General features: G+C 42.2%; 1 protein-coding gene across 2 annotated transcripts; it reads right to left on the bottom strand.

The window, feature by feature from the left end:
- Positions 1 to 162: 162 nt before the first annotated feature.
- TRMT10A (tRNA methyltransferase 10A) lies at positions 163 to 19,021 on the bottom strand. 2 transcript variants are annotated; one of them, XM_060247010.1, is made up of 8 exons: positions 18,795 to 19,021; positions 15,223 to 15,462; positions 10,957 to 11,119; positions 7,882 to 7,953; positions 7,410 to 7,484; positions 4,516 to 4,665; positions 1,992 to 2,097; positions 163 to 601 (listed from the first exon to the last, which is right to left on the bottom strand). In XM_060247010.1, the coding sequence occupies exons 1-8, from the start codon at positions 18,896 to 18,898 to the stop codon at positions 432 to 434; spliced, it is 1,080 nt and encodes a 359-aa protein (XP_060102993.1). In that variant the 5' UTR covers positions 18,899 to 19,021; the 3' UTR covers positions 163 to 431. The 2 variants fall into 2 exon arrangements, with proteins under 2 accessions (XP_060102993.1, XP_060102994.1); XM_060247011.1 differs by having other exon boundaries at positions 18,791 to 19,013.
- Positions 19,022 to 27,244: the final 8,223 nt, after the last annotated feature.

Raw genomic sequence — 27,244 nt, 5'->3', positions numbered from 1 at the left:
TTTGTGGAAAGTTTTTGCCAGTTGACTTGCCACAAACTTCTCTTGGGGAACCACAATCTGGCCAAAATTAATCATGAGCTTTAATTTGTGAGCCAGTTCATGCTCATCCCTTCTGTTCACCATCACTAGTAGTCTACTGCCATCTCAAGAAGAAAAAAGTCATCACAAATGTCAAATAATGTTTATGAGGAAAATAAATATCAGCTTCCTTGGGAAACAAAAGCCTGAGAAAGTGTCATTTAGTTTACTAACAACTACTAATGAACCAATTTTTAAAAGTAAATATACATATCTGGCAATGTAAAACTGCCAAGCTATACAATGCCCCATAAAAAGTTCTGCAACACAAGCCCAGTGTGCTGCCCTTGTATAATCAATTGAGCTTCCTCTCCTCAGAGTCCGTGATACTTTATGCATATTCCTACTGGCAGTTAGTCACTATCAGACACTTCATCTTGAACCTCTTCTGAGTCTTTTAGCTTGCACACACAGGCATCAGTTATTTCATGCAGTGGCTTGGCTCCTTTCCGTGGTGGCAAAACAGTGAAAAATGCTTCTTCCCACACTCTTTTCTCCAAGTATGCAAGTATTATCTCAAACACTGCAATCAAAAGATAGAAAGATGAGATACTCCTGCTCTCTAAAAGAAGGATGTTTCTTTGTCAGGATCAGAGTTTAATTCCAATTAACTCTTTAATGATTGTAACCTCAGTAACAGACTGTACGTAACAAGGCTCACAGTTAAAGCACTACACTCAAGACAGTTCTTGACACAATGGAATGTAAGCATTCTCAAGTAACAAGAGGTCAGAAGTTGAATGTAACTGCTACAGAAAGAAGCTGCCATGGTTTCCCCTATGCTAACTAGCATGGCTGCATTATCTTGTGCTGACAGAGTAAAGCAATATTGTTATAAGTGTACCAATACATCATTAACTGATGATTTTACATATTTTTATATAAAGATGAAAAACCCAAATAAAAACCAATGCTGAACACAAATATAGAACAAACAAAAGTCATGTGGTTCTATTACATTTCAGGGTAAATTTTGGAGTTACTTTTATAACTAAAAGAACAAGGTTTGTGTCTAATAGCAACTTTAAGACCAACAAAGTTTTATTCCAAGTATAAGAATCTGTGTGCTGCACACTTCTTCAAGGGGCTGGGGAAGAGAATAAGGGAAACCGTAGCAGAGAAAGAAGGATCACTACAATAAAAAAACCCCAAACACCTCCAAAAGCAGTTAAGTGTTTATTTAACAAAAAATGCACTTCAGTAACCAGCTTTTACTGCATTGTCTTGTAAACTACTTTTTATATTGTTCATAGTATAGACAGTTTAGACAGTTTGCTGTTCTCATTGTCCTCAAATTCTGTAATCCCAGTTCTACTGCATTATTTTTATGCTGTCAGACTGCACTGTTTTATATCTTGTAATAAACCTTGAGTCTCAGGGATAAGGGTGATATATTATAAATATATGCCTCATCAGTTAGGTATTATAACATGTCAATTGATAGGATGGTACAGATACACTGTTTAGCAGTCTAATAAATCAAAATAGTGTTGGATGGTTGCTGAAGTCCAGCATACAGGAAGTAAGAAAAGAAACAAAGCATAACTCTTGTCGAAATGTAATTTGCCACCACAATGGCCAGCACATACAATCCTTAAACTGTGACAGTATTTGAGCCTACCATTTGTAAACACAAATTGCAAAGGCTGGAGCTAAAAATTCAAGGCATACTGGGAAATCACACACACATCAGCACATTTATCTTGTCCAGGCAGTGTCCGACACCAAGAGAGAACCACTTTTACCGACTTACTGGAGTGGGTCACTAAAGATAATCAAGAATACATATTGGGCCGAAGTCAACAATGCCTCTGCAGTACAAGAGAATGGATGGCCAAGAAGTATGGCGCTCATTTTGATAGCTGTGGCATGCTTATTCTGAAGCATTTGTTTTTTTCAACTTCATCACTTACCATGATTCACTGCCAGAACCTTCCTGCTGTTCATTTTCACAAAGACCCCTAGTGGGAGTTGCGCATGACTTATTCCAAGTTCTTGTGCCCTTTTATATGTGATGCCCTGCAGAGAAAACACAGAATAAACTTCTCTGACCACCAGTAGTAAATTAATTTTAAATATTCCAAAGTTGCTTCCCAGAGCTTCATGTCCATACTGTTTCCTCCTTTATTTTCTTCAGCATTATTTGGATATAAAAAGGCATAGATCATGACAGAGAAATTATGAGAGAAGGTCTACTGTGGCTTATGGACTGCAGCTTGGGTTCTAAGCCTTGCTTCCATTTGCACCTTTCTCTATCACAGAAGCAGCCCTCTGCTGCACAGCATTTTCTGCTGGTACTAGGTGTTTTTCAAGCTAATAGAAAGATGCTGGTTTTGGATGAGCTGCAGCTTCCAGTTCTGGAAGAACCATCCCCACAGTGCAGCACAAATGAAAACACAGCTTGTAATCTAAGCTCACATATTTATAATAGACTTCATTGAAATGTTCTGTAACTATGGCATACTGGCAAGCAATGCTCCCTCTAAGCTGTGGAAGTCTTGTGAGCAAAAAATTCTGCTTCATGAGCTACTGGCATTAAAGTTGTAAGCTACTGCATAAATTGGTTTGCTCTGGGGCCATTTTTCTTGAGCTAAGACAAAAATGTGAGAGCCAGATGCTAAAAAACTGAACTAGCTCATACTAACTCAACTTAGAGGGAACACTATTGGCAAGATGTATATTCCTTTTGCATATCTCCATGAAGTCATTGCATAACTCACATCTTATCAAACCAATTCAGCCTCCTTCAGCCCCACTTCCCTGATCATCTTCCAGTACTCTAACAAATAAGAACCCACTGTTTACAAGTTAAAAATAAACAAAACCACAATTCATTTACAAAACAAAACGGAAAGTAAAAAAGCCAGCATGGTGCAGTGGTTACACCCAGGATCTAAGTTTAGGAGCCAGAAGACCCAAGTTCATGCCCCCACTATGCCATGAAAGTTTGCTGGATTGTACTTAGGAGAGTCAAACACTTTTGGCCTAACTTATCTCACAGGGCTGTTGTGAGGATAAAATGGAGGGGGGGAGAAAGTCATAAACCACTTTGTTTCAATTGGTAAGAAAAGTCATGTACAAATGAGGTAAATAAGAAAGATCTAGTAAACTGTGAGAGTTCCTAATCCTACAGTTTTGGTAAAATGAAGGAAATACAGTCCCAATCTGAGACTGGATGGAGGATGCATACAATCGTCTTTAAGACTGCTAACAGAAGTTGATATTATCATTATTCATAATAATATAAATATCTAATAATAATAATAATAATAATAATTTTTATTATTTATAATAATGCTATCCAATTGATAGCCTGCCCCAGCTGCAAGCTAAACATTTTCCCAAAGTTTGTATCTAGTTCTGGTCAGAGACTGCATTTCTTAGGAGTCTATCCTTGGTGAGTCACTAGCAATGCTGTAATAAACATGATTAAAAATAACAGAATCACAGAGGATGTTCTCCTAATAGCTCTGGCAGACAGAGATACACTGCTGACCCTGCTTTAGCTGTTTTAAGGATCATACTGCAACATGAGCAATTGACACAGAATTATCCATCTCTTATGGAGAATGTGGTTGGATGAAAAAAACAAAAAGTTACAAAACCGGGAATTCCTTTCACAGGCCTAGTTGCAGAGGTGGGCTCACCTTGCTCTGGAGATCACACTAACACTAGTATTTTCTCCTTGCTCAATATTTCCTTCTTCTTTCATCTCCCATTCCCAACAAAGGATTCATTAAACCACTGCCACTCCCCCTCCCCGTGAGTTCAATTTTTTCTTTTAAAAAGGTCCTAAAGTATTATTAATGCTGTAGAGTCGACTCTCTGAATTCCCAACTTGCAGTCTTGTTCCCTCATAGAGATGTAAGGAAAAAGGCATGTCTCTGCAAGGGAAAGAGTTAGAAACTTACTTTAAAAAAAAGAATGCTAGGTATTTAGAGAACCTGCTTAAATATCATTCCACCACTACAACATTTTATTGCTATTTTATGGCAAGTTTTTTTTAAAGGTGGGTGGGTGGGTGATGTGATGGCACCAATAACACCACCAATTACATCAGTACCTCCCTTGAAAATCCTCATTGTTTAAACCACATGTCGGGGGGGTGGGGGTGGGGACACAACAATAAAAATGCAGACATGTGGATGAATCATGCCCAAACTGGTTCCAATGCTTGTGGATTGACTGCTGTGATTGGGTACTGCTGAATTTCAAAACATTCCATGGAGACGTCAATTGACAGATCTATTATTGCCTGGCCATGGAAGACCAAGAGAGCTGCAATGCTCTTCCTTTCTGGTATCATGGAATTAGGATTCAAAACAACAACAAAGTAGTTATGCAGCATTATTTTAGGCATGGTTAATCAGAAGTAAGAAGCTCACAGGTACATATTCCCAAGTAAATCTGCAATGCATTGCACCCACAGCAGCATACCTTGTGATGATTGTGATCCACCAAGCCACCTATGACATATGCTTTGGACTCATCTAGTTCATTCAGGATGTCAGGAGAATCTGATGTAAGGTACACAAGGTCTTCCTTCTTTATCAGTTCACTATAGTGCTCTGATTTAATGTATATATCCTTCAAGACATAAATACATGCAAAAATATTAAAGGAAATATATATGCTAACAGCAGCAATGCTGTAAAGGCCTTTGCTGATAAAAACTGGCTAATAACAAGGGGCTGGTTTACATTCCAAGATTTATTTGTAACATGAATTCATCCCACTTTATTCTCACAGCAAGCTTGTGAATTAAACCAGGCTGAGCAACAATGACTCGCTCAGAAAGCTTCATAACTAAGTGGGGATCTGAATGCCCACTTCCCAGACACAAGTCCAAGAATCTACCTATCATGTTATGCCAGGGATCCCCAACATGATGACCATGGATACTATGGCATCCATTGGCACCTTTTCTGGTGCCCAGTAACTATTTTTAGAAAGTTGGTACAGCCAAGTAGTGCTTTTGCCTGGCAGCACTTTTGATTGGTTGTGCAGGTTAAAATGACATTCTGGTTGCAGTGCTACCACAGTGCTGGTTTTATTCTCTGCCACTCCTCTTTCCCAGTGTATAGTTTAAATTAGCCCTCTTCTCCCCTGTACTTGGACTTCCTGTATATGTATGATTCTACATTCTGTGGGAGCCATTTTGTACTTGCACCCAGCATCCTGCAAGAGAATGCCAAAGGTGTTCACAGGGTCAAAAAGTTGGAGACCCCTGCATTAGACTTGTGCTTTTTATCTGGTCCATGACTGTTATAATGAAACTCAAACTCAGGCTCCTACAATACACTGTCTGTACTCAGAAGATTTTCTACAAAAAAATACACAGAGCAGTTCATTTGAACCAAGCATCTCCTGGTAAGGAAACAGATTCCGATCAACCTTCATTCTGAGCAACAAAAGCTTGGTTGTAGACTAGCCTTCAAACTAGAATTTTGAAATGGTTAGTTGAAAAGCTATGATTAGGCCATTTCACAAAGAATCTTATACGACCTGATGTAAGGCTAAGCACCCAATTTCCCTCAAGGGTTAATGTGAACATTGGAAGAGCTAGTTCAGATCACACGTGTTCATGATTTCAGTGTTCCTGCAACCACTATCCTTATCTCTTTTAAGGACAGATGCAAAAATTTAGTAATTGGGCAAATCATGAGAACTTGCACTCAGCTGTATAACTAGATGGGAGAGGGGAATTAAGAGCAGTTGCCAATATCCTCTAGATAAGTTCCTGAGAAGAAGGTCCTTGATTGGACACAAGAGACCACCTGATGCTATAGAGTAGAAAGCTATAAGGAAGAAATATATAGATTTTATTAATGATAGAACTTAATATTGTAATTGTTATTGATAAGAAGGTACATGTCTAAGATATATTTTTTCTTGTGTGTATTTTTTGCCTGTAAAAATTGGGTTTAAATAAAAATAAATTTAAGGTTTTTTTAAAAAAAGTTACAATAAGGGTATAGGCTAGAGCAGGGGTCCCCAACCCCCAGGCCACGGACTGCTACCAGGCCGTGGCCTGTTTGAGATGGACTGCGCAGCCTCGCTGCCCCCTCTTCCCGTTTTCACCATTTTAAGGCCAGGGAAGGGAAGGCCCCTTCCCTGGCCTTAAAATGGTGAAAAGGGGGGGAGGAGGAGGTGGCGAGGCTGTGCTGACAGTGGCAGTGAAGGAAGAAAATGGAAGGGGGGAGGCAGCGAGGCTGCATGGACAGTGGCAGAGGAAAATGAGGGGAGGAGGAGGTGGCGAGGCTATGCTGACAGTGGCAATGAAGGAAGAAAATGGAGGGGGGGAGGCAGCAAGGCTGCATGGACAGTGGCAAAGGAAAATGAGGGGAGGAGGCAGCGAGGCTGTGCAGATGGCAGAGGAAGGAAGAAAATGGAGGGGGGATGCGGCAAGGCTGCGTGGACGGCGGAGGAAGGAAGAAAATGGAGGGGGAAAGAGGCAAGGCTGTGCGGATGGCGACAGTGAAGGAGGAAACAAGAAAAGTGGGGGGAGGAGGAGGTGGTGAGGTTGTGCACGGGGGGGCGAAGGAGGGAAGAGGAAAACGAGAGGAGGTGGCGAGGCTGCGTGGGGGGGGCAAAGGAGGGAGGAGGAAACGCCAAGGGGGGAGGCTGAATTGGTTTCCCTTCCTGCCAGCCCTGGGGCTGTGGTCGGCAGGCCAGCTCTGGGGCTGGTCCCCGGGGCCAAAAAGATTGGGGACCACTGTGCTAGAGAGAATTATGTTAACACCATGCTAGTATACATAGATATGGTATGCTTCATCATCATGGACTGCAAGGTACAGAACGCTTTTTATGCTACTGCTTGGATTTTATGCTACAAGAGAGTGGCCAAGGTATTTAATATATTAGATAGAAAAGGTAGGTTCTTTGTTTTCTTGTTCCTAAGCTAAAGTCTTCTTTTAATTGTTGAATTAACTTTTTTACATTTTTACATTTTCTTGTGCGCATCCAACCTCAAGGACCCAGTTTCTGGGAAGTTGTTCAGGGGCTCCAAACAGGGAACCAGGAGCAATAACTCAGAGGGACCTTGATGGGATCTCTGACACTTGGGCATCTCTACAACGCTCTAGGTTTACCAATCTTCAGCTGTTGTCTAGGTCACAGCCATATACAAAGTCATCTGATCCAAAGCAATCAGTTAGTAGTTCAATGTGATGAGAAAATAGGCAGAAAAGTAAAGATCATCAATACAACTCGATCAGCTAGTGCTGAAATGGCTGACAATTGTAAGGACTCATAAAAGTGCCTCAACGAAATCACAGATTTCTCATAATGAAAAGTTCCCCAGAGAAATATTTGAGAGAGTAAAATCTTACCTTCCAATTTACCCATCCTTTGTCAGTTTCATCCATGTTGTCTTTCAATTGGCCTCCATGACTTGTCAAGTAAAACTTTGGAAGACGGAAGGGAAGAAAAGTAAATAATATTTCAGTGCTCATTAAATACCTGTTTTCCCTGCCCATTTCTACTTACAAATTTCTTTTTTATGCACTCAAACAACTTTGCCTTCAGACATGTTGAGTGAAAATACTAACCTTCCATACGCTTAAAGTATTAACATAATAACAAAATTATACTTGCATTTTGGAATATATGACCTGACTCCTGTGTGTTGTCACTTTTACAGAAGGAAGTGCTAATTCTGTCTTTAACATAATTGTTAACAAATACACAGTCAAATTGTGTCAACATTATCAAGCAGGACAATATTTTTTCTGTAGCTGCTTACATAGTCATGTATATCACTAGGCAGTCAGTTCATGAATTAGAAGATGCATACTAGCATACCTGTACAGGATGAAGCGCTTTACGATTTTCCGCATAACACCTCTGAATTTGCTTGTGAAGTTTCTTGACATCCTGTATACAACACAATTTGTTTTTATATTGTCCTTCAGAGAAAGCACTTTAAAATGCTTTAACCAAGAGATTCAGAGAGACGCTAAAGAGAGAGAAAGGAAACCTTTAACTGTCAAAAGTTATTTTTGAACATTTACTTGTAAAACAGAAATTAAGCCATAACAATAAACCATGTGCATAGTAATGCTAAAGTAATTTTCAAAGATCACATTTTGATTTGTTATCACTTTCTTGTTTTTTATTATTTCTACTTTTTGGATATCTTATATAGGAAAGGGTCACAAAATTTACAAAATATCAGTCTACATGCCTTACAGTCTTTAAAGACTATCCTCAACTGTATTAATGAATTGTGTCAGGTTATCAGATGAATAAACCTAAAATTAAACTCATGAATCTAAATATAAGTCAAGAGACTAAAAATTCAGACCAGTTACTTGAAAATAATGGTGTAAAACTATGACGTGAAATAAAGCATAACTTACAGGATCTTGGCATATGGCTAGAGACTCAGGTCTTCTCTGTGACATGTCAGATCTGCCTGATTTGCCAGTTACAACCATTCCTCAATAAGTGTGATCTGGCCACAATGATCCATGGTCTGATCACATCCAAGTTAGCATACTGTAATGTACTATACATGATCCGCCTTTGAAAGTAGTTCATAAATTTGAATTGGTCCAAAGTGCTGTAGCCAGACTATTGCCAGGAACTGGTTAAATGAATCATTATCTCCCCTGAGCTGAAAGATCTGCACTAGTTATCCATCTGTTTCTGGGCACAATTCATGCTAATTCTGGCTTTTAAGCCCCTACAGAACTCTGGGCCAGGGTACCCAAAGAACTGCCTCTTCCCATAGTATCCAGCCACTTAAGATCTGTCTCTCAGGCTCTGCTCTCTATGCCTCTGCATTCACAGGTGAGGTAGGTGGTGAATAAGACAGGGCATTTTCTGGGGTGATACCTTGCCTCTGGAATGTCCTTCCTTGAGGCTCACCTGGCACCTACTTTACTTTCTTTTAAGTGCTCAACCAAAGCAGCTTTTTAACCCAGGGTTTTAATTAGAGATTTTTTCTTACCAGTTTTTCTAGTAGTCTGCTTCTGTTGTATGGATAATTTTTCTCCTTTTAACATCCAACAGTTTGTTTTTATATTATGTTTTAGTTGTAAGCTACTTTGAGTGGACTCTGAAGATATGGCATAGAAATATCCTAAATAAAGATCCTAATGTCAAACTATTAAAAATGTAAAGGTAGTCCCCTGTGCAAGGACCAGTCATTTCCAACTCTGGGGTGATGTTGCTTTCACAACGTTTTCATGGCAGACTTTTTATGGGGTAGTTTGCCATTGCCCTCCCCAGTCATCTGCATTTTACCGCCAGCAAGCTGGGTACTCATTTTACCAACCTCAGAAGGATGGAAGGCTGAGTCAACCTTGAGCTGGCTACCTGAAACTATTAAGACACCCAATATCAAATTTCAGATATATTAACTGACACAAAAATGAACATTGCTAAAAATTGGCATGATACTAAAAGATATTCAATAAAGACTGGATTAAAGTATTGCAAATTGCTAAAATGCCCAAACTGAGTAAGTGCACTCAGTTAAAAGATGGTATGCAAGTCAAACCAATCTTAGGTAATGGATGAATTAAACTCGATTTGCAGATTGATCCCCATTTTTTCTCTTTTTAAAATTAAGAATAGTCTAAAATATGTAAACAATATTGTGAAAGAATGTTTTTTAAAATTTTGGAATATTGTTATATAGCCTACTCCTTATAAAGTTACATTCTAACATACTAAAATGATCCTTTTGTGAAGACACACTTTCTGAAAAAAATGCCAATATTACAAAGCTGTACTTGTATTTCATTTTGTTTGAAACTGTTGTGATTAAGACAAAGTAAATGACATTTTTGCTTAACTGACTTGTGGATGACAAGGCAGCAACTCCTAAATATTGATCACTTACTTGGGGGCAAGCCCCATAATAACCAAATTTGACTAAGGCTGCAAGCTTGCATACAGTTTGGTGTAGTGGTTAAATGCGTGGCCTCTTATCTGGGAGAACTGGGTTTGATTCCCACTCCTCCACTTGCACCTGCTGGAATGGCCTTGGGTTAGCCATAGCTATCGCAGGAGTTCTCCTGGAAAGGGCAGCTTCTGGGAGAGCTCTCTCAGCCCCACCCACTTCACAGGGTGTCTGTTGTGGGGGGAGAAGATATAGGAGATCGTAAGCCGCTCTGAGTCTCTGATTCAGGGAGGAGGGCGGGGTATAAATCTGCAATTCTTCTTCTACATATATGCAGTGTTCTACCAAGATTTAGCACCATGCGAATAAGCCTTGTGTTTAAGCCCTGCCTCTTCTTCCATATCCACTGTCCATTAGTGAATTCCAGTTTGGCACATATACCAAAACCAGGAAGCTATGGCTTCTGTTTTCCCCTCCAAAAAAGAACTGCAAACTGTTAAACATATGGGAAGTGTATATACACAAGGCTTGTCCAGATAGCACCAAACTAGGGTATGGCATTACCGGTGAACAAACAGTGTGGGTATAGGGGTTTACATATCCTGTGTAATTTCAATGTCCTGATTTAACAGTGATATATACTTATAAGATTAGAATAAATATTTTACCATTCATGATCAGACTGAGAAGAGTTACACTAAAAAGAATGAAAAATATCTACAGAAACTACATGAACTATTTTTTTAAGGGAAAGGCAAACTTTCCTTTGTGGTGCTCACCAAGGATGAGTGTTACATGTTCGCCATATTATATTACTTTAAAATAAAGCTTGAATGATAATAGTTTATTAACCTTGCATTCTCTTCATTGGCATAGGCAGCTAAGGCCAGGTGATCACCCCATGAAAATTCCCCATTCCCCCTTGAATTAATAAGAAGAATGTCCATGACGACATTGAATCAAGCTGTCTATTCTCAAACCAAAGAAGACAGAACAAATTGTACTTAACAGTACTTCTTTTCATTTACCTTTAGCTCCATTAAACTGTCAAAACTGCAGTCTATAATAAGACGAAGGGTACTGGGAACAACATCCCGATGCATATGCTTCCTGATGCTTCCTTCATTGCTTGATTCCAGTTGAGACTGGCGCTCCAGTTTTCTCTTCAAGCGTTTTTCTTTACGTTTCTTCCTGAAGTATTGTAGTATTAAAATCTAAGTATTACTGCATCATACAGTTGCATATAGCTAAATCAACTACACAACTTTAGACTTACTAAACCTATCATTTTTTTAAGAAGGAAAAAATGCTAGTAAGGTACTAACTAGAATGCAATTAACTAAACTACAATTAAAGATGCAGAAATGTGTTTTGTGGAAGCCCAGAAACACAATCTTCTACTGTTCCCAGAAAACCATACCAGTGGTTCACTGAGAAATGAAGTCACTTTTGATAATAATGATCCCCTTCTACCAACAAAAACATAGCTTATAGTCTCTCATTTTCATCTTCCTTTGCCCTGTCACCTTCACAATTTAGGAGAAGATGATATTGGATTTATATCCCGCCCTCCACTCTGAATTTTAGAGTGGCTCACAATCGCCTTTATCTTCCTCCCCCACAACAGACACCCTGTGAGGTGGGTGGGGCTGAGAGGGCTCACAGCAGCTACCCTTTCAAGGACAACCTCTGCCACAGCTATGGGTGACCCAAGGCCATTCCAGCAGGTGCAAGTGGAGGAGTGGGGAATCAAACCTGTTTCTCCCAGGTAAGAGTCTGTGCACTTAAACACTACACCAAACTGGCTCTCTGATATGTGGACCGTTAACAGTGCAATCATAAGCAGAATTAACCCTTCTAAGTTAACTGCATTTGCAAGGCTTATAAAGATGTAACTCTACTTAGGATTGCTCTAGAAATCAGCTTCTTCTTGCCCTAAACTGGATAGCCCGCACAAGCCCAATCCCATCAGATCTCAGAAGCTAAACAGAGTTGACTCTGGCAAGTATTTGGATGGGAGACACCCTTGGAATACCAAGAGGCAGGGGCAGGCTTTATTCAGCCACCTCCCTGGATATCCTTCAGGCCTCCAGTAGGGGTCAGTCACCACAGGTCGCCATGGCTTCCAGGTGCACACACACACACACTAGCATGCACACACATGCACATATAAATACAAAAAAATATTTTTAAAAGAAAGAAATCAGTTTCTTGTGGGAAGAAGGCATCAGAGTGGCTTGCCATTCATTACTACCAGGTTGTGTGTTACAACGATTTTGGGGAGGGGGGGATATCCTCTTGCCAGATAATCATTCAGCACCTGGGCACACACTTTGCCAGCCTCCTGCCCACCCCCCCTCCAGATACTGCAGAGTAAAAGATAAGCAAGTTTGGGCTCACAGTCCCAGTGTTCTTGTCCTTATGGGGTTTATTTACATATTTTTTTCATTATTATAAGTTTATTGTAATCTTAAAAAGAAACTTTATAAGCTGCCTTGGGTGTAAAAACTGGTACAAAAGCAGGATATAAATGCTGTGAACAGTGTTCTCATTTCAGATGAACAGATTAAATTAATATTCTTCTAAAAATATAACTCCACACACACCCCATGACAAGGATGTATGTGTCCTCCCTTTCCCTCCAGTTTCAAGCATATATTTAAGGTTGTAATCAAAGGCTGGTCAGCAGAAGAGAGAAACTATTTGTTTAATACAGTCGCCAGCTGGCGGGAGGGGGGGGGGAGAGTGACTTTTATGCACATTTGTGAACTTTTCAAGAACATTTGAACAGGAAGGGGAAGGAACTGCTATTACAATATAGCCATTCCCAACAGTGGCTTAAGCCATTTTCCCCTTAGAAAGACATGAAAAGTCATTTTATGCTCAGGTTTTCATGACTGTGAACCAGATTTTCAGGACTACAATTGCAATAAAAACAACAAAGATTAAATAGGTTGGGGCTCTTTAGCTTGGAGAAACAACAACTGAGGGATGACATTATAGAGGTTTAATTCCCCCCCCCCCCTTCTCACAATATAAGAACTTGTGGGCACTCCATGAAATTATTGAGTACCAGGCTTAGAACAGATAAAAGGAAGTACTTCTTCACAAAAGAGTAATTCACATGGAATTAACTGCTGCAGGAAGCGGTGGTGACTATAAGCATACAGAGCTTCAAGAGGGGACTGGATAAACAGAGGTCCAGTGGCTATTAGCCACAATGTATAGATGGGACATTATGTCTGGGGCAGTGATGCTCTGTATTCTTGGTGCTTGGGGATAACAGGGTATCTGGAGTTCTGACCCCACTGGTGGACTGATGGCACCTGGGTTTTGGGCACTGTATGACACAGGTTGTTGGAGAGGATGAGCCATTGGCCTAATACAACATGGCTTCTCTTACATTCTTATTAGGCAGCAGCTTGGTTAAGATACAATGCCACATCATTATTTGGTATCACACAAACAAGCCTAAAATAAGCCTTGGGATCATATGCACCTTCTTCCTCATTTCCTTGAATGCTCCAATTCCTTCCTTCTTTGGAGGCAAGTGCTTAACTGCTCTTGTAGACAGGTTAGCAAACAATGGTTTGTGCTTGGCCTCAAAATTAAAACAGTTAATCACCTGGCTTGCAGTTTGAGTTTGGAAGACAAACTCATACCATTACCATAGCTTGCTAATGTGAATGTAATGGCAAGCAACAATGTGTCTTCCAAATAGGAAGATAAAGGCATATATTCACAACAGAAGTAGCTAAAGACTAAACTTTTGTTTTATATGAATGCTGGGAATTCAACAAACCTATTACACCTATTGTTACAATGGTAAGAATCACAACATACAAGAGGAATGGTAGGCACACAACCCCACAAGTAGCACAAAGCTTGTGATATTTTCTGCTGCTGGTACCACTGCAGGTAGAGAGGAGCAGCAACTGAGCTTTCACCTGACAGGTTTCCCTGTAGTTTCCCTTCCACTGTCCCTCAGCAGTAGCCAGTCCCCACCCCTACGCCTTTGCCATAACCCCCCCCCCAATAATTATCAGTTTCATACTGATATACCATGGTACAATAGGAGTAATAGGTTACATGAAGGTAGAGTCAACTGTGGTAGTTTCAACTGTGAAAGAAAAAGGTTTTTTAAGCAAGTCTCTATCCCTTTCCATTGCAAAGATAGGCTCTTCCGTTTACAATTCTGAGACAGCGATAGAGACTTTTTAAAATAAACTGAGAATTCCAAAAACCCATTACACTTATTGTTACAATGGTATATCTATAGTGATATTCTAGTGCTGATTTTTTTTAAAAAATAAAAAGCCTCCTGGTATCAGGGTGATGAAATGGCCACAGGGATAGGGAAAAGCTGAACTTTCCCACCCAGACAGCAGCCAAGAAGGCTTTACTGCAATCTTCCCCAAAACTTCAGAGCAAAGCAGGTTTGAGAAAAATCAGATAAAAGCTGGGGAAACTGTAAGAGGTGCACAAATGTATTACAATGCCGTGGGGAAGCAGGAAAAAACCCTCCTTCCAACAGCATAGAAACTGGGTCAGATAACTCAAACGGAAAGAGCTGTAGCTTACACAAAACTCAGTTATTTCTTTGACTTGAAACATACACAAGGTAAAGAGTCAACCTGGTGCAGGCTGTACATTATGCCAAGTCTGAAATATGGCCTATTATTGTGATGTTTTTATCGACTGAGAACTGGAGAAAAGTGTGGGTTTTTTGCTTGGGTTTGGGGGGTTTTTTGCAAATTTTGTATCAGGCCCTCTATTGAGAACAACCTCAGTCAGTGTGTGTGGAGGCAGAACATTCAAATTTTGCCTCTACCAGGAACTGTAAAATAATTTATGATTACCCTAACAGCAACATCGACATTGTGAATTTGTGATAACACAATTATAACTCAGAATTTATAAAATGGTAGTTTCAACTGTATTTATGCTGTTAAACAGAACTGCATTTCTTCTGCATTTGGCAGGGGGGGGGGGAATTAGGCACACACAAACACTTCCATTGCTCAAGTTTCACCACGAACCAATCCATATGTTATATCTGCTTTCTAACTTGAAGTAACTGCTAGTAGACTATAAGCATGAGCAGCATAATCCCAGATAAGTATATTCACCAAGGATCTATAAAAAGCATAAAAGGAGAAATGGGGAAGAAAACATCCAAGCCTGAAACCCACTTCTAATCTTTTGCTGGGAACAATAATAGGAGACAACATATTGACTTTTCAGCATTATTAAAAAGACAAAATATTACTCAAGTAGCAAAGGACAACCCATACTTGCGCAAGTCTCTCTGTTCTTCCCACTGTTTCTGCCTCATTAGCTTCTTTCTTTGTCTTTTTGACATAGCTTCAGTACCCTCTATCTTTTCCAGTGTTGATTCTTTCACTGCTTTCAGATCAATGCTGGATTTTGAGTTTTCTTCAGCAGCAGTAACCTTGGCTGATGCAAAGTTTTCAGCTGACATTTTGACAGACATTAATTCTTCAGATGATTCTTCTGGTGATCCTCTGAAGAAACTACAAAAGTTAATTTAAAAAATGCTTACATCCCAACTTGCACACAAAACAATTTTAAAAAAATGGCTAGAAATTCATGTACACCAGAAGTTAAAACTATAACCCCAGTCAGTGGAAAACTTAAAACACTGATACTGATATGTGGAAACATGAAGTATTTTTCCCATCTCAAAAGCTTTAAAGTAGCTAATACACTATGGAAAAGGGAAAGGCTGTGGCTCAGTAGTAGGCATCTGCCCTGCTTGCAGAAGGTCCCAGGTTCAATCCCCTGACATCTTCAGTTAATGGACCAGTCAGTAGTTGTTGTGAAAGACCTCTGCCTGAGACCTTGGAGAGCCTCTGCAGGTCTGAGTAGACAGTACTGACTTTGATTGACCAAGAGTCTGATTCATTATGAGGCTTGTTTTCAATAGAATCAGAGTTGGAAGGGACCTCCAGGATCATCTATTCCAACCCCTTGCACAATGCAGGAAATTCACAAATACCGGTACCTCTCCCACACAGATACATCCCCAGTTCATGCCCAGAAGATGGCAAAAACCTCCAGGATCCCTTCCCAAACTGGCCTGAACAATTTCTGACTGACCCCAAAGTGTTAATCAGGATTTCCCTGGGCACGTAAGAAAGGGCCAAGAGAACCAAGCACTGATGCAACCCTTCCTGCTCTCCTTCTTTAGAAGTCATGCATCCAAATCTGCAGATTGGGCCCAGATTGAGAGAAAGGAGATTTTTCCCCAAAACTTTGAGAAACCACCCCAAGTTTGCAGAAAAATTTGAAGTTGGTAAAAAATTACATAAGGGGATAATATTTTCCCCAAACAAAAACCAGCAGGCTAGCCAGGAGCCAAGGCAACATTGCTGACAGTTGGGGATGGTGGCTGGGAGCTGCAGAAGGTTGGCTGCTTTGCTGATGAGGGGAGCCAGGAGCTGCCTGCAGGTGACCTGCTGCATCACTGATGGTGGTGGTGGGGTAAAAATATTAAGAAAACCATTGCTGGGGGTTAAGTCAGAAGATTTAGGGCTTCTTTCATTGCTGGTATGCAGGAGCCTGGCACAGCTTTCTCTGTCATTAGCGCAGCTTCCCCCATTGCAGGCATGGCAGGTGCAGCTCCTCCCATCGCGGCTAGTAAGAGCCCATCTTCCCACATTGCATCTGACGATGGAGCAGGAAGACAAATGTACAGGGAGCTGACCCAGCTGGGGCTGGTGGTGGGCAGTGCGGGAGACAGCCAGGCAGAGCTCCTGCCTGCACAGTCTTGGAACATCCCCAAAACAAAGACAGACAGTCAAGGATGTTCAGCCAGTATGTATAGGGGGGAGGGGGCGGTCTGCAAGAAACAGACAGCCAACTTCAGAATTGTCAGCAAGCAGGATCCAAGTGATGGGGGCAGGGAGAGAAACAGAGAGTAACGAGTGTATGTGAGAGAAAGAGCTATGACTAAAACTGCAGAAGTGAAGGCTTGTCATGAGCCTTAGGCCTAAATGCCAAGCAAGAACACAACACCAGTGAAGGAACATCAGGTTTACCTTAACTACACAGAAATGCTGACACTGTCTGACTAACCTCCCCCCCATGGGTCTTGCTTAACTGATATGAGCTGCTTTGAGAAACAATAGGCTCAAAAGCAAAACACAATAAATGATAGATCAGTTAAAAAAAGGTCCCACTGTGTATGCTGAAGTTAAAGGCCAGTTTCAGGGCTTGGAAATTTATTGATTTTACTCTGCCTTTCTCAAGGAGACAGAAAGCGAATTACACAGGGTAAATTACAGTGATCAGTATGATAAGACATCTAATAAACAAAGTGCGGGGACTAAGATTACAAAAATCTGAAATGAATCATAGAGCATTAGAAGAAGACGACGACGACTGCAGATTTATACCCCACCCTTCTCTCTGAATCAAGAGATTCAGACCTCCTTACAATCTCCTATATCTTTTCCCCCCACAACAGACACCCTGTGAGGTGGGTGGAGCTGAGAGGGCTCTCACAGCAGCTGTCCTTTCAAGGACAGCTCTGTGATAGCTATGGCTGACCCAAGGCTATTCCAACAGGTGCAAGTGGAGGAGTGGGGAATCAAACCTGGTGTCTCCCAGATTAGAGTCCGCACACTTAACCACTACACCAAACTAGACATTAAATAGCTCAATGAGAGCAGGATAATATATAAACTACGCAGATAATACATCCTAAACTCATAGTATAGCCCACAATCCCTCTTCCTTTATAAAGCACCTTCTTGGACCACTCTGTTATAGTATGGCCCTATTTCCTTTATAGAAATGCCCTCTGAACAAATCTGTTTTACATTGTTTAGGAATGACAGAAACATGAGACTCCCACAAGGTGCGGGCCACAACAGTGTCCAAAGGTTTGAATTATATGTGATGCTGGTGTGGCAAAAGCACTTTCCTGCAGGACTTTGCACACCATCTCATGTAAACCAGCTACACATGTTTACATAGCAAGCATGCCAGTGTAATAGCCACCTGGTCCCACTGGAGAATGTCTCAGCATCTCTAAATCAGGCTTAATAACATATTATGTATGCTCTGTCTTCAAAGAAAGAAATATTTCTTAGCAAGCAAAATTCTGAGTGCATAGCCAGTACATACAGATATTCTGATTGTGTCATATTTGGGATTATACATGGCCTTGATATTGATTGCAGTTATTTAGTGCAACTTTTTATGGCAAACATTAGTACTGTAACTTACTTTTTCCTTTTATCCCCAGAATTCCAAACACAAGCCTTTTTCTCTTGTGCATACCGCTGGTTTAAACCACCTACTCAACACCACCCGGGGTGGAAGCTGCTGCGGTTCTCCAGCTCACACTGATTTCATTAAAAACAAAACAAAACACTAGTATCTTTCTGATGCAACATAAAGAGAAAAATGAAAAACTAATTTGTAAAATACATACTAGAGTGCACATTACTAAACAATATCGCGCCGTTCTAAGCCTACTGACTTCAGTTGACTTCGAATGGTGCAACGGTTTAGAATTACACCGGACACTGCCCTTTATCTCAACGGACTTTATTACTCCCTAACCTTTATGCTTGCAACTGAAGGAGCAAGAGGCTGGAGGACCCAGAGAAGCTAAATTATTATAATTTGTTGCTTTTGTTCTTTTTTTAAAAGTTCTCTGAAGTGACTCTTTCTAGTATTTAACATTTTTCGCCTCTACCCCTTTGGAAGGACAAAAGAAGCTAAGCTCCTTGAACAGAGGCATCTGTTTTAACACGGAAGGGATGAAGCGGGGGGGGGGAGTGAAAAGACTGAATGTCGCACGCTGACTAGGCAGGGCGCGAGGACGCTCACCTACCAGCAAGCGCAAAGAACAACCGCCACCAACGAACCCCAGCAGCCACGCGACCGTTCCTTCTTCCTCCCGCCCGCTGACGGCGACAGCAGCGAACATCGGCGCATCGTATTGACGCAATTCTTCCAAAGGGAGAACAGACGGGAACTAGGAGGGGAGTTCTGTCAATTCCGAGTCGCCGGCCACGGAAGTAAAGCGTTCCCGTGTTGCTTTGCGGTACGCGGTTGGGCTGGGCCTAGACAGCAGCTGCGTAATAAGGGCGCAGCTGGGGACGAAGTAGTAAAAACTGTGCCAGTAACGAGGTGTTCTGTAAAGCAGGTCAGGCCTGAGAGAGGTTTACGTTTAGTTTTGTAGACTTGAGGAACTCGGTAGACTGCACCCGGGGTGGGATGGAGGAAAAAAAACCGTGGGCTGAGGCAAAGATCCTCATGTAATGTTCATTCTGATTTATGTACAATAAATGTGTAGTGTTACCCAGTGCATACAGTACTGACTTAGAGTGTGTGAAAACAACATTAGAACCACGCTGAACAGTAAGTAGTTAGTAAAGAGTACAATAAGTAAAGTGCTACAGGACTTAAATCTACAATAGCTAATACATTTTTCATCTTATGCTTCTTCCAAGGAACACAGAGTAGCATTCATGGGCTCCCCATGTTACCCTCGCAACAACCCTGTGAGGTAGGATGGGCTAACATAATGTTCTGCAAGGTTACTCAATGAGTTTTGTGAAAACATGTAGCAGATTTGAACCTTGCTCTTTCAGATCCTAGTCCAGCATTAATTGCTACATAATTATCTGATTAAAATCAAGTTATACTTTTTTTCTTCGCCAAGATTAACTCCTGAAGTGGCTGGCAGCGATGTAAATCTTCATATTACATGGTGGTTTCTGCTAGCCCTTGGAAGTTGATGACAAAAGTCCAGGTTCCATGCACTTGCCCATATAGGAGCTGATGGTAAAGATTGCAAATGCAGGAAGTAGTTATTCTCATACATATCCCAACCATTCTGCAGTGTACTATATGTCGCATGATTTAAAATATTTTCATCTCAGTCTTTCAGCAGATGGTCCTCAAGATGGTTTGCATCTACAGAAAAACAAGATATATTACAATTAGTGTAACAATATGGTGATACCTTGGAGCTACCAATGAAACAATAAGCAAGTAAAAAGGAATAATATCAGCTCCCCAAAAGCCCTACAGAAAAGTATGTTTTTAAAGAAAAAATTGATGTCTAAAATCTATCAATGAGAAGGCCAAGTCAAATGGGAGTGAGTTCCACAGTACTGGTACCCACTCAGAAGGGCCAGTCCATCACACTTCAGGTAATAGGGAAAGAAACAGGATCTTTAAAAATGAGCTGAAAGAACAGGAAAGTTTCTATGGGAAATGGTATTGCACTGAAATTCAGGGTTTAAAAGATCCATACAAATACACTGAAGCTTATGCCAGTTATTTCATTTGGTGTCCCTGAGTTCCAGTATTATGGGAGAGGGGGGGAAAGCTCTCCACTTTATCTACAACATACATAATTTTATAAACTGTCCAGGCCCCCTTTAGCCATCTTTTTTCTTGACTGAAAAGTCCCAGATTCTCATAGGAAAGGTGCTCCAACTGCTTAATCATCTTGGTTGCCCTCTTCTGTACTAGTAAATGTACAATGTGTAGTATAGTTGTTCAAAAGTCCATGCCAACTTTTGAATTGGCAGTTTTATTGTCTGATTAGATATAGAATATATTGCACAAGTATTGTCTTTCTCAATCAAATAGTTTCTGGGAAGAATCTTAATTTTTAATGAGGCTGAGTCCTGCAGCTCCAGCTTCTGGAATTAGCCAGCCAAGTAAGAGCAGAACCACCAAAATGTGCTACTCCCAATGTGCTACTCACAAATGTGCTTCTCACAGCCAGCCTCTTCAGAAAGATACCCTGGTATTGAAAGTTGCAAAGAGGTCCCAGAGAATCAAGATTGACACACACCCTTTATCACTTCCAGCAAAGATAATCAGTGATAGCAATTACAGATTTTTTTAAAAAGTCCTATGATCTGTGTGTGTGTGTGCATGAGTGTGTGGGAGAGAAATGGTAGAGGGGTGAGGCAAGAAAAAATGCAAAAAACTGTCATGTGCAACTGATGTGCTGTTGCATTTGCAGCAGCAGTGAGATTTAGGATGGTTGTTTCCTGGAGCTAACACTTGGCCAGTGTGACTTGCATAGGGGATAGCTGTCAAAATGGGGAGGAACCCTAATTTCTTTCTGTTATGCAGTTGTTTTCTATTACTTTGAATTATTGAAAGCTGGCTCCACTGGAGATAGACACTGAGGTGTTTGGTCTTTATAATATAACCGTGTGTGTGTGTACATATGTGTACATTTTAACTTAGCTGCCTTGGTGGCCCTTGTGAGGGCAAAAAGGCAGAATATACATTTTGTAAAATAAATAAACGGAATTGCCACCATGTGGAAACAAACAGATAATACAAACATTTGTTGAATGACAGTATTACAAAAGCATTAACTTTGTGAATTACATGACTAAACATTTATTCTACATTGTGTGAAGACAAGGTTACTAAGAGCAAAAGAGGCGCTTAATGGGCCTTTATTTTCCAGGTGATGCTCCATGCAAGGCTAAGCTTCATCTGCCCATTTCTGTTAAAAACACAGGACATTTGGGGGGGGGGGGTTTCCTCTCCAGGCTGTTTGCAACTCTATGTGAAGGACAGAATAATATTTTATTGTGCTTAGCTTGGTCAAAGGAAGCATAATTTGTATCATTAGATGATAATAGTAACATTTATGGCTTGGACTCTGAAAAAATTGTGACAGATGTTGTACTTTAACCCCAGAACACTGGCCAGCAAGACTTAACTGAGTTGTACAGGAAGGGCATATTTGGCTGCCCTGTTCAAATGGAAGGTAGAGCTTGTAATTATTTTGTTGGATAGTAAGTTCATTCTGAAATATTGACCTAGCTGTTCACTGGTATGCAGTAACATGTAATTAACATCACCTGGTAAATAGCTCATAAAGCTTGTATTAGAGAGAGAGAAAAAACATTTTTTTCTCCAATTAGCAACCCTAGACCACAGTGCTGGTAGAAAAGGTTAACTCTTTCCTCTGTTCTGTTATTCCTACTTAAATCTTTGTCCCTGTTTCCCTCCATAAATCACTGGGAGGAACATTTATTTATTTTTAATTTAGATTTATGGATTGCCCAATCCCTGAATTCATAGGGTTCTGGGTGATTAACAATAGTAGGATAAATCATTTGACATTGTTAAAATCATATAAATTAGTCCCTCCTTACATTCTTTAAAACTGTCCCCAGAAGGTGTGTAACTTTATCTTAAACCAGTTTTGAACTGTGTTGCTGCCTTGTGGACAGGACAAGGAGGAGGTGAAAAAGAGATAAAAGATGGGAGGGAGGAGGAGGATGCCAGCCACAGTAAAGCTTGTTGTGGTCCTTAACCAAAAGCCTTGCAAGCCCTGTAGAATTGCATTAAGATTAGATTAGATTAGATAATTTTATTTGTATCCCGCCCTCCTCGCCGAAGCAGGCTCAGGGCGGCTAACAATATCATACAAATTTCAATTATACAAAGAAAGCAAAAGACACAAAATTACATTTAAGCATTAAAATTCTGATTAAGTTTAAAAATTAGTTAATTAAGTTAATAAAAGTGCTAATACTGTTCTTTTAGGATGGCGGTTATCATTAGCAATTTCTTTCTTCATCAGCGAAAGCCAGTCGGAAGAGGAAGGTCTTGCAGGCCCTGCGGAATTGTTCAAGGTCCCGCAGGGCCCGCATTTCCTCTGGAAGTTGGTTCCATAGGCTCGGGGCTACAGAGGAGAAGGCCCGGTTACGGGTACATTGCAGCTTCACCTCTCTCGGCCCGGGAGTAGTCAGCAAGTTTTTTCCGGCTGACCTCAGTGCTCTCTGGGGTTCATATGGGGAGAGATGGTCCCTAAGGTAGACAGGTCCTCGACCATATAGGGCTTTAAAGGTAATGACCAGCACTTTGTAACGAACCCGATATATAACTGGCAGCCAGTGCAGCTCGCGCAGTCCAGGCTGTATGTGCTCCCATTTAGGAAGCCCCAGCAGCAGTCTAGCCGCTGCATTCTGCACCAGCTGCAGCTTCCGGGTTCGGTACAGAGGCAGCCCCATGTAGAGGGCATTACAGTAATCCAGTCTCGAGGTGACCGTTGCGTGAAGTACCGTTGCCAGATCTTGGCGCTCTAGGAAGGGGGCCAACTGCCTTGCCCGCCTTAGGTGGAAAAAGGCTGACTTGGCGGTGGCTGCAATCTGGGCCTCCATTGATAATGAAGGCTCCAGTAAAACTCCCAGACTCCTAACCCGGTCGAAGACCGGAAGAGGTATTTCCCCTTCCTGAGCGCCCCGACCCAGACAAAGGACTTCTGTCTTCGCTGGATTCAATTTCAGCCCGCTCTCCCTCAACCAAGTTGCCATGTCCTGCAAGGCCCGGTCTAAATTCTCAGGGACGCAGTCAGGCCGGCTGTCCATCAGCAGATAGAGTTGGGTGTCATCTGCATATTGATGGCACCCAAGTCCGTATCTCCTGGCAATCTGGGCAAGGGGGCGCATATAGATATTGAATAACATTGGTGAGAGAACTGCCCCCTGGGGCACTCCACAGTCCAGTGTGCGCCTCCAGGACCGCTCGCCCCCAATAGCCACCCTTTGTCCCCGATCCTCGAGGAAGGAGGAGAGCCACTGTAAGGCAGACCCCCTCACCCCTATGTCGGTGAGGCGGCAGGTCAGTAGCTGATGGTCGACCGTGTCGAACGCGGCCGACAGATCTAACAGCATCAGCACCGCCACACCGCCCCGATCCAGATGCCGTTGGAGATCATCTACCAGGGCGACCAGTACTGTCTCCGTCCCATAGCCCGGGCGAAAGCCGGACTGCCAAGGGTCTAGGATGGAAGCATCATCCAGAAAGCTCTGCAACTGCAACGCCACTGCCCTCTCTATTATTTTACCTAAAAATGGTAAATTGGAGACCGGTCGGTAGTTTGCCAATTCGGCCGGGTCTGCTGTACTTTTTTTCAAGAGGGGTCGGACCAAAGCCTCTTTCAGAGATTATGGAAAACGCCCCTCCGAGAGGGATCTATTTATGATGTCCCGTAAAGGACAATCTAGCTCCCTCAGGCAGGATTTAATTAGCCAGGAGGGGCATGGGTCCAAATCACAAGTTGTAGGGCGCGCAGAGGAGAGGATTCCGTCAACTTCCTCCAGGCTGAGCGGGTCGAAATGATCCAGAGTTAAATCAGAAGACAGGCGTGGGGCCTCGGGCTCATGTACTGTGTCTAAGGTGATGGGCAGGTCCTGGCGGAGCGACGTGATTTTGTCTGCAAAAAATCTCGTAAAAGCCTCACAGCCTATTTCTAATTCTCTAGCGTTTGGTCTGCCCTGGGGCAGTGTAGTTAATTGTCCAATTATTTTAAACAATTGTGCCGGGCGCGAGTTTGCAGACGCAATCTTGGCCGCGAAGTACTTCTTCGCGGCCTTGACTGCCATCTCCTACGACCTCATAAACGTTCTGTAGGATGTTCTCGCTGCTTCGCCACGAGTGTGCCGCCACTGCCTCTCTAGTCGTCGGAATCCTTGTTTCAACCGGCGTAGCTCCGAGGTATACCAGGGAGCCAGCCTTGAACGAGGGCGCAGAGGACGTCGGGGTGCGATCTCGTTGATTGCCCCAGATAGCTGGTCTTGCCAGGCATCAACCAGGGCATCAAGGGAATCGCAAGGGGGCCAAGGATCCCGAAGAGCCATTTGGAACCGTTCCGGGTCCATCAGGCTCCGCGGGCGAGCCAAAATAGGCTCTCCGCCCTTACAGGGTTGTGGTAGCGTCTCCATACGAGCCTTGAGGGCTAAGTGATCCGACCATGGTATCGCCTCCGTTGCGATTTCGTTCACTTTAATCCCGGCCGCAAAGATCAGATCTAATGTGTGCCCAGCCTGGTGCGTGGGAGTCCTGACAAATTGGGAGAGTCCCAGTGTCGCCATGGAAGACACTAGGTCCATCGCCTGAATGGAAGCCGCGTCATCGGCATGGACATTGAAGTCACCCAGGACCAAGAGCCCTGGGTACTCCAACGCCCAGCCGGACACCGCCTCCATCAGGGATGGTAAGGCGCTGGCCGGTGCGTTAGGCGGACGGTACACCAGCCAGATCGCCAACCTCTCCCCGACATCCCACGCAAGGCCGACACAATACCGTCAATCTTTGGGGCCGGGAGGGCCCGGAAGGAGTAAGCCTCCCGTATGAATATCGCCACCCCGCCCGCTAATCCGCGACTGGTGGAAGACCGAGTAACCTGGGGGAGTCATCTGGGAGAGTGCCGTCGTCTCTCCCTCTTGAACCCAGGTCTCGGTCACGCAAGCCAGGTCAGCATCCTGCCGCAGCAGGAAGTCCCTGATGGTCTCGATCTTATTATTTATAGACCTGGCGTTGCATAACACCAGTGTCGGACGCGGGCAATTTCTCTTGGTCCCCCTACTTGTCACCGTTGGGATGGGAAGTAGACTAGAAGGGGGCCGAGCACTGTTTTGTCTCTGTCTCCTTCTCTCGTATCTCTGTCCATTCCCACCGTCATATCTTCCCCTCCCCAGGAGCACTGGGATCCCCTGACTGGACATCCCAAGCCTATTCTTTGATGGTTATATTAAAGTTCAGCTGACTAACTTGAATACACAGCACAGACCCCCGGCCCACTCCTGTCCTCAGTTCCCAATTATCCAATTCACCAAATCTTTCCGAATTGATTAGTAAATAAATAAGTCCTACTTAGCACAATACTAAAATCTAATTCCTAAAATTTAAAGTGCTAACTTTAATAAATAATCGGTTAAAATACTTAGTCCTATATGCATTTAAATACATAAGATACAAAATAATCAGTTCAATTAATTAAATAAATTAAGTCCCACAGAGCCCTGATCAGGGCCGGTGCTAGGCTTTCTGGTGCCCTAGGTGAATCACCCATTAGTGCCCCCCCCCCATTAATTTAAAAATATAGAGAAAATGAAGAGGACCATACTTGAAACTTTTCACATTTTTAATTTACTGATTTTTAATTTTTCAAAAAAACGTGATAAGTTATTTAAAAAGTTGTGAGAATAAGTGCTTGCTGGACACCAGGAAGGAGGGTGGCAGGATAGGATGAGATGGGAGGCCAAGTCACGCATTGGGGAGAGGGGGGTGGCTTGGCTTTGTTGAAGGCAGCTTGGTGATGGGAGAGGACAAGGTGACAGTGGTCAGGAGCCAGAGTCATGCATTGGGCTAGGGCGCCCAGTGTTGTACCCTAGGCCAGGTGGCACCCTAGACAACTGCCTACTTTGCTTACTCCCACGCACTGGCCCTGATGCCATTTGGCATAGAGTTCTACCAGGTTGGAGCCAGAGCCAAGAAGGCCCTGGCTCTGGTTAAGGACAGCCAGTTGTCTTTATAACATACAGACAAAAGCAGGGCTTTTTAAGTAGAAAAAAAACAGGGGGGGACTCATTTGTATATTAAGCCACACCCCCTGGGTGAAAAAAAGCCCAGCAGGAACTCTTGCCTATTAGGCCACACCCCCTGACAGCAGGCCAGCTGGAGCTGTGTTTCTATGCATTCCTGCTCAAAAAAAAGCCCTGGATATAAGGGTTAACTTCTCAACCTCCAGCACTGTAGTCCTGGTCTGATTCTATCCCCTCCTCCTGCCCAGAAAATGGTTTTGACTTTTTTTTAAAATGGGATCTTCAGCACCTCATCTACTGGCATTTCCAGAAAACATTACCAGTTTTATTACCTTAGATCTTTTAATTAAAGTTATCAGGGTTGAGATTTCATAGAATCATAGGGTTGAAGGTACCTCCAGGGTCATCTAGCCCAACCCCCATTTAAGATTTAAAGCATTTGTGGTTGCTAACAGCCTTGGAGAAAACTCCTGATCTATTAATGAAAGTTATGAATGAATGTGTAGAAATGGGCAGTGACATGGAGGCAAATAATACCACTTGGTAAAGAATAACTCATCAAGGCTAGATTAAAAGAACATGATTTTTTTCTCCAGGCAGTTGGAAACCAGAGCACTTCCTGCTCCGATCTCAGGAGGAATTCATTTGTGTATTAGTAATGTAATTTTCAAGATTGCTACTGATTACTAAATCCAGCCCTTCAGAAAAGCAGCTGAAGTTTATGAACTTTACGAAAGCTGTAGTTTATGAAAGTGTACTCTTCCAGTAGCAATGCTATAAAACAGTAATGAGAGGAGTAAAGAAAATGTAATAGATTCCAAGTTCTGTAGGTAGCATGTTGTTATGGAAATTTGTCTGAGCAGCTTGTTATTTGTCCGCTGTTTCATGCTACATTTCATTTAGATGGACTATGTTGCATATAAGCCACTGGTCAGCATGTACTTTTTTTGTCCATAGATTTTTG

The sequence above is a fragment of the Heteronotia binoei genome, chromosome 9, assembly GCF_032191835.1.
Source record: "Heteronotia binoei isolate CCM8104 ecotype False Entrance Well chromosome 9, APGP_CSIRO_Hbin_v1, whole genome shotgun sequence".
Classification (NCBI taxonomy): Eukaryota; Metazoa; Chordata; class Lepidosauria; order Squamata; family Gekkonidae; genus Heteronotia; species Heteronotia binoei.
The sequence above is the reverse complement of the archived record's forward strand: the minus strand, read 5'-3'. Positions and strand labels throughout refer to the sequence as shown.

Coding starts and splice junctions, on each gene's coding strand:
- TRMT10A (XM_060247010.1), bottom strand. CDS start 18,898: ATGCGCCGATGTTCGCTGCTGTCGCCGTCAGCGGGCGGGAGGAAGAAG. Junction 15,463..18,794: donor GTTGTTCTTTGCGCTTGCTG/GTAGGTGAGCGT, acceptor TAACTTTTGTAG/TTTCTTCAGAGGATCACCAG. Junction 11,120..15,222: donor GAACAGAGAGACTTGCGCAA/GTATGGGTTGTC, acceptor ACAATACTTCAG/GAAGAAACGTAAAGAAAAAC.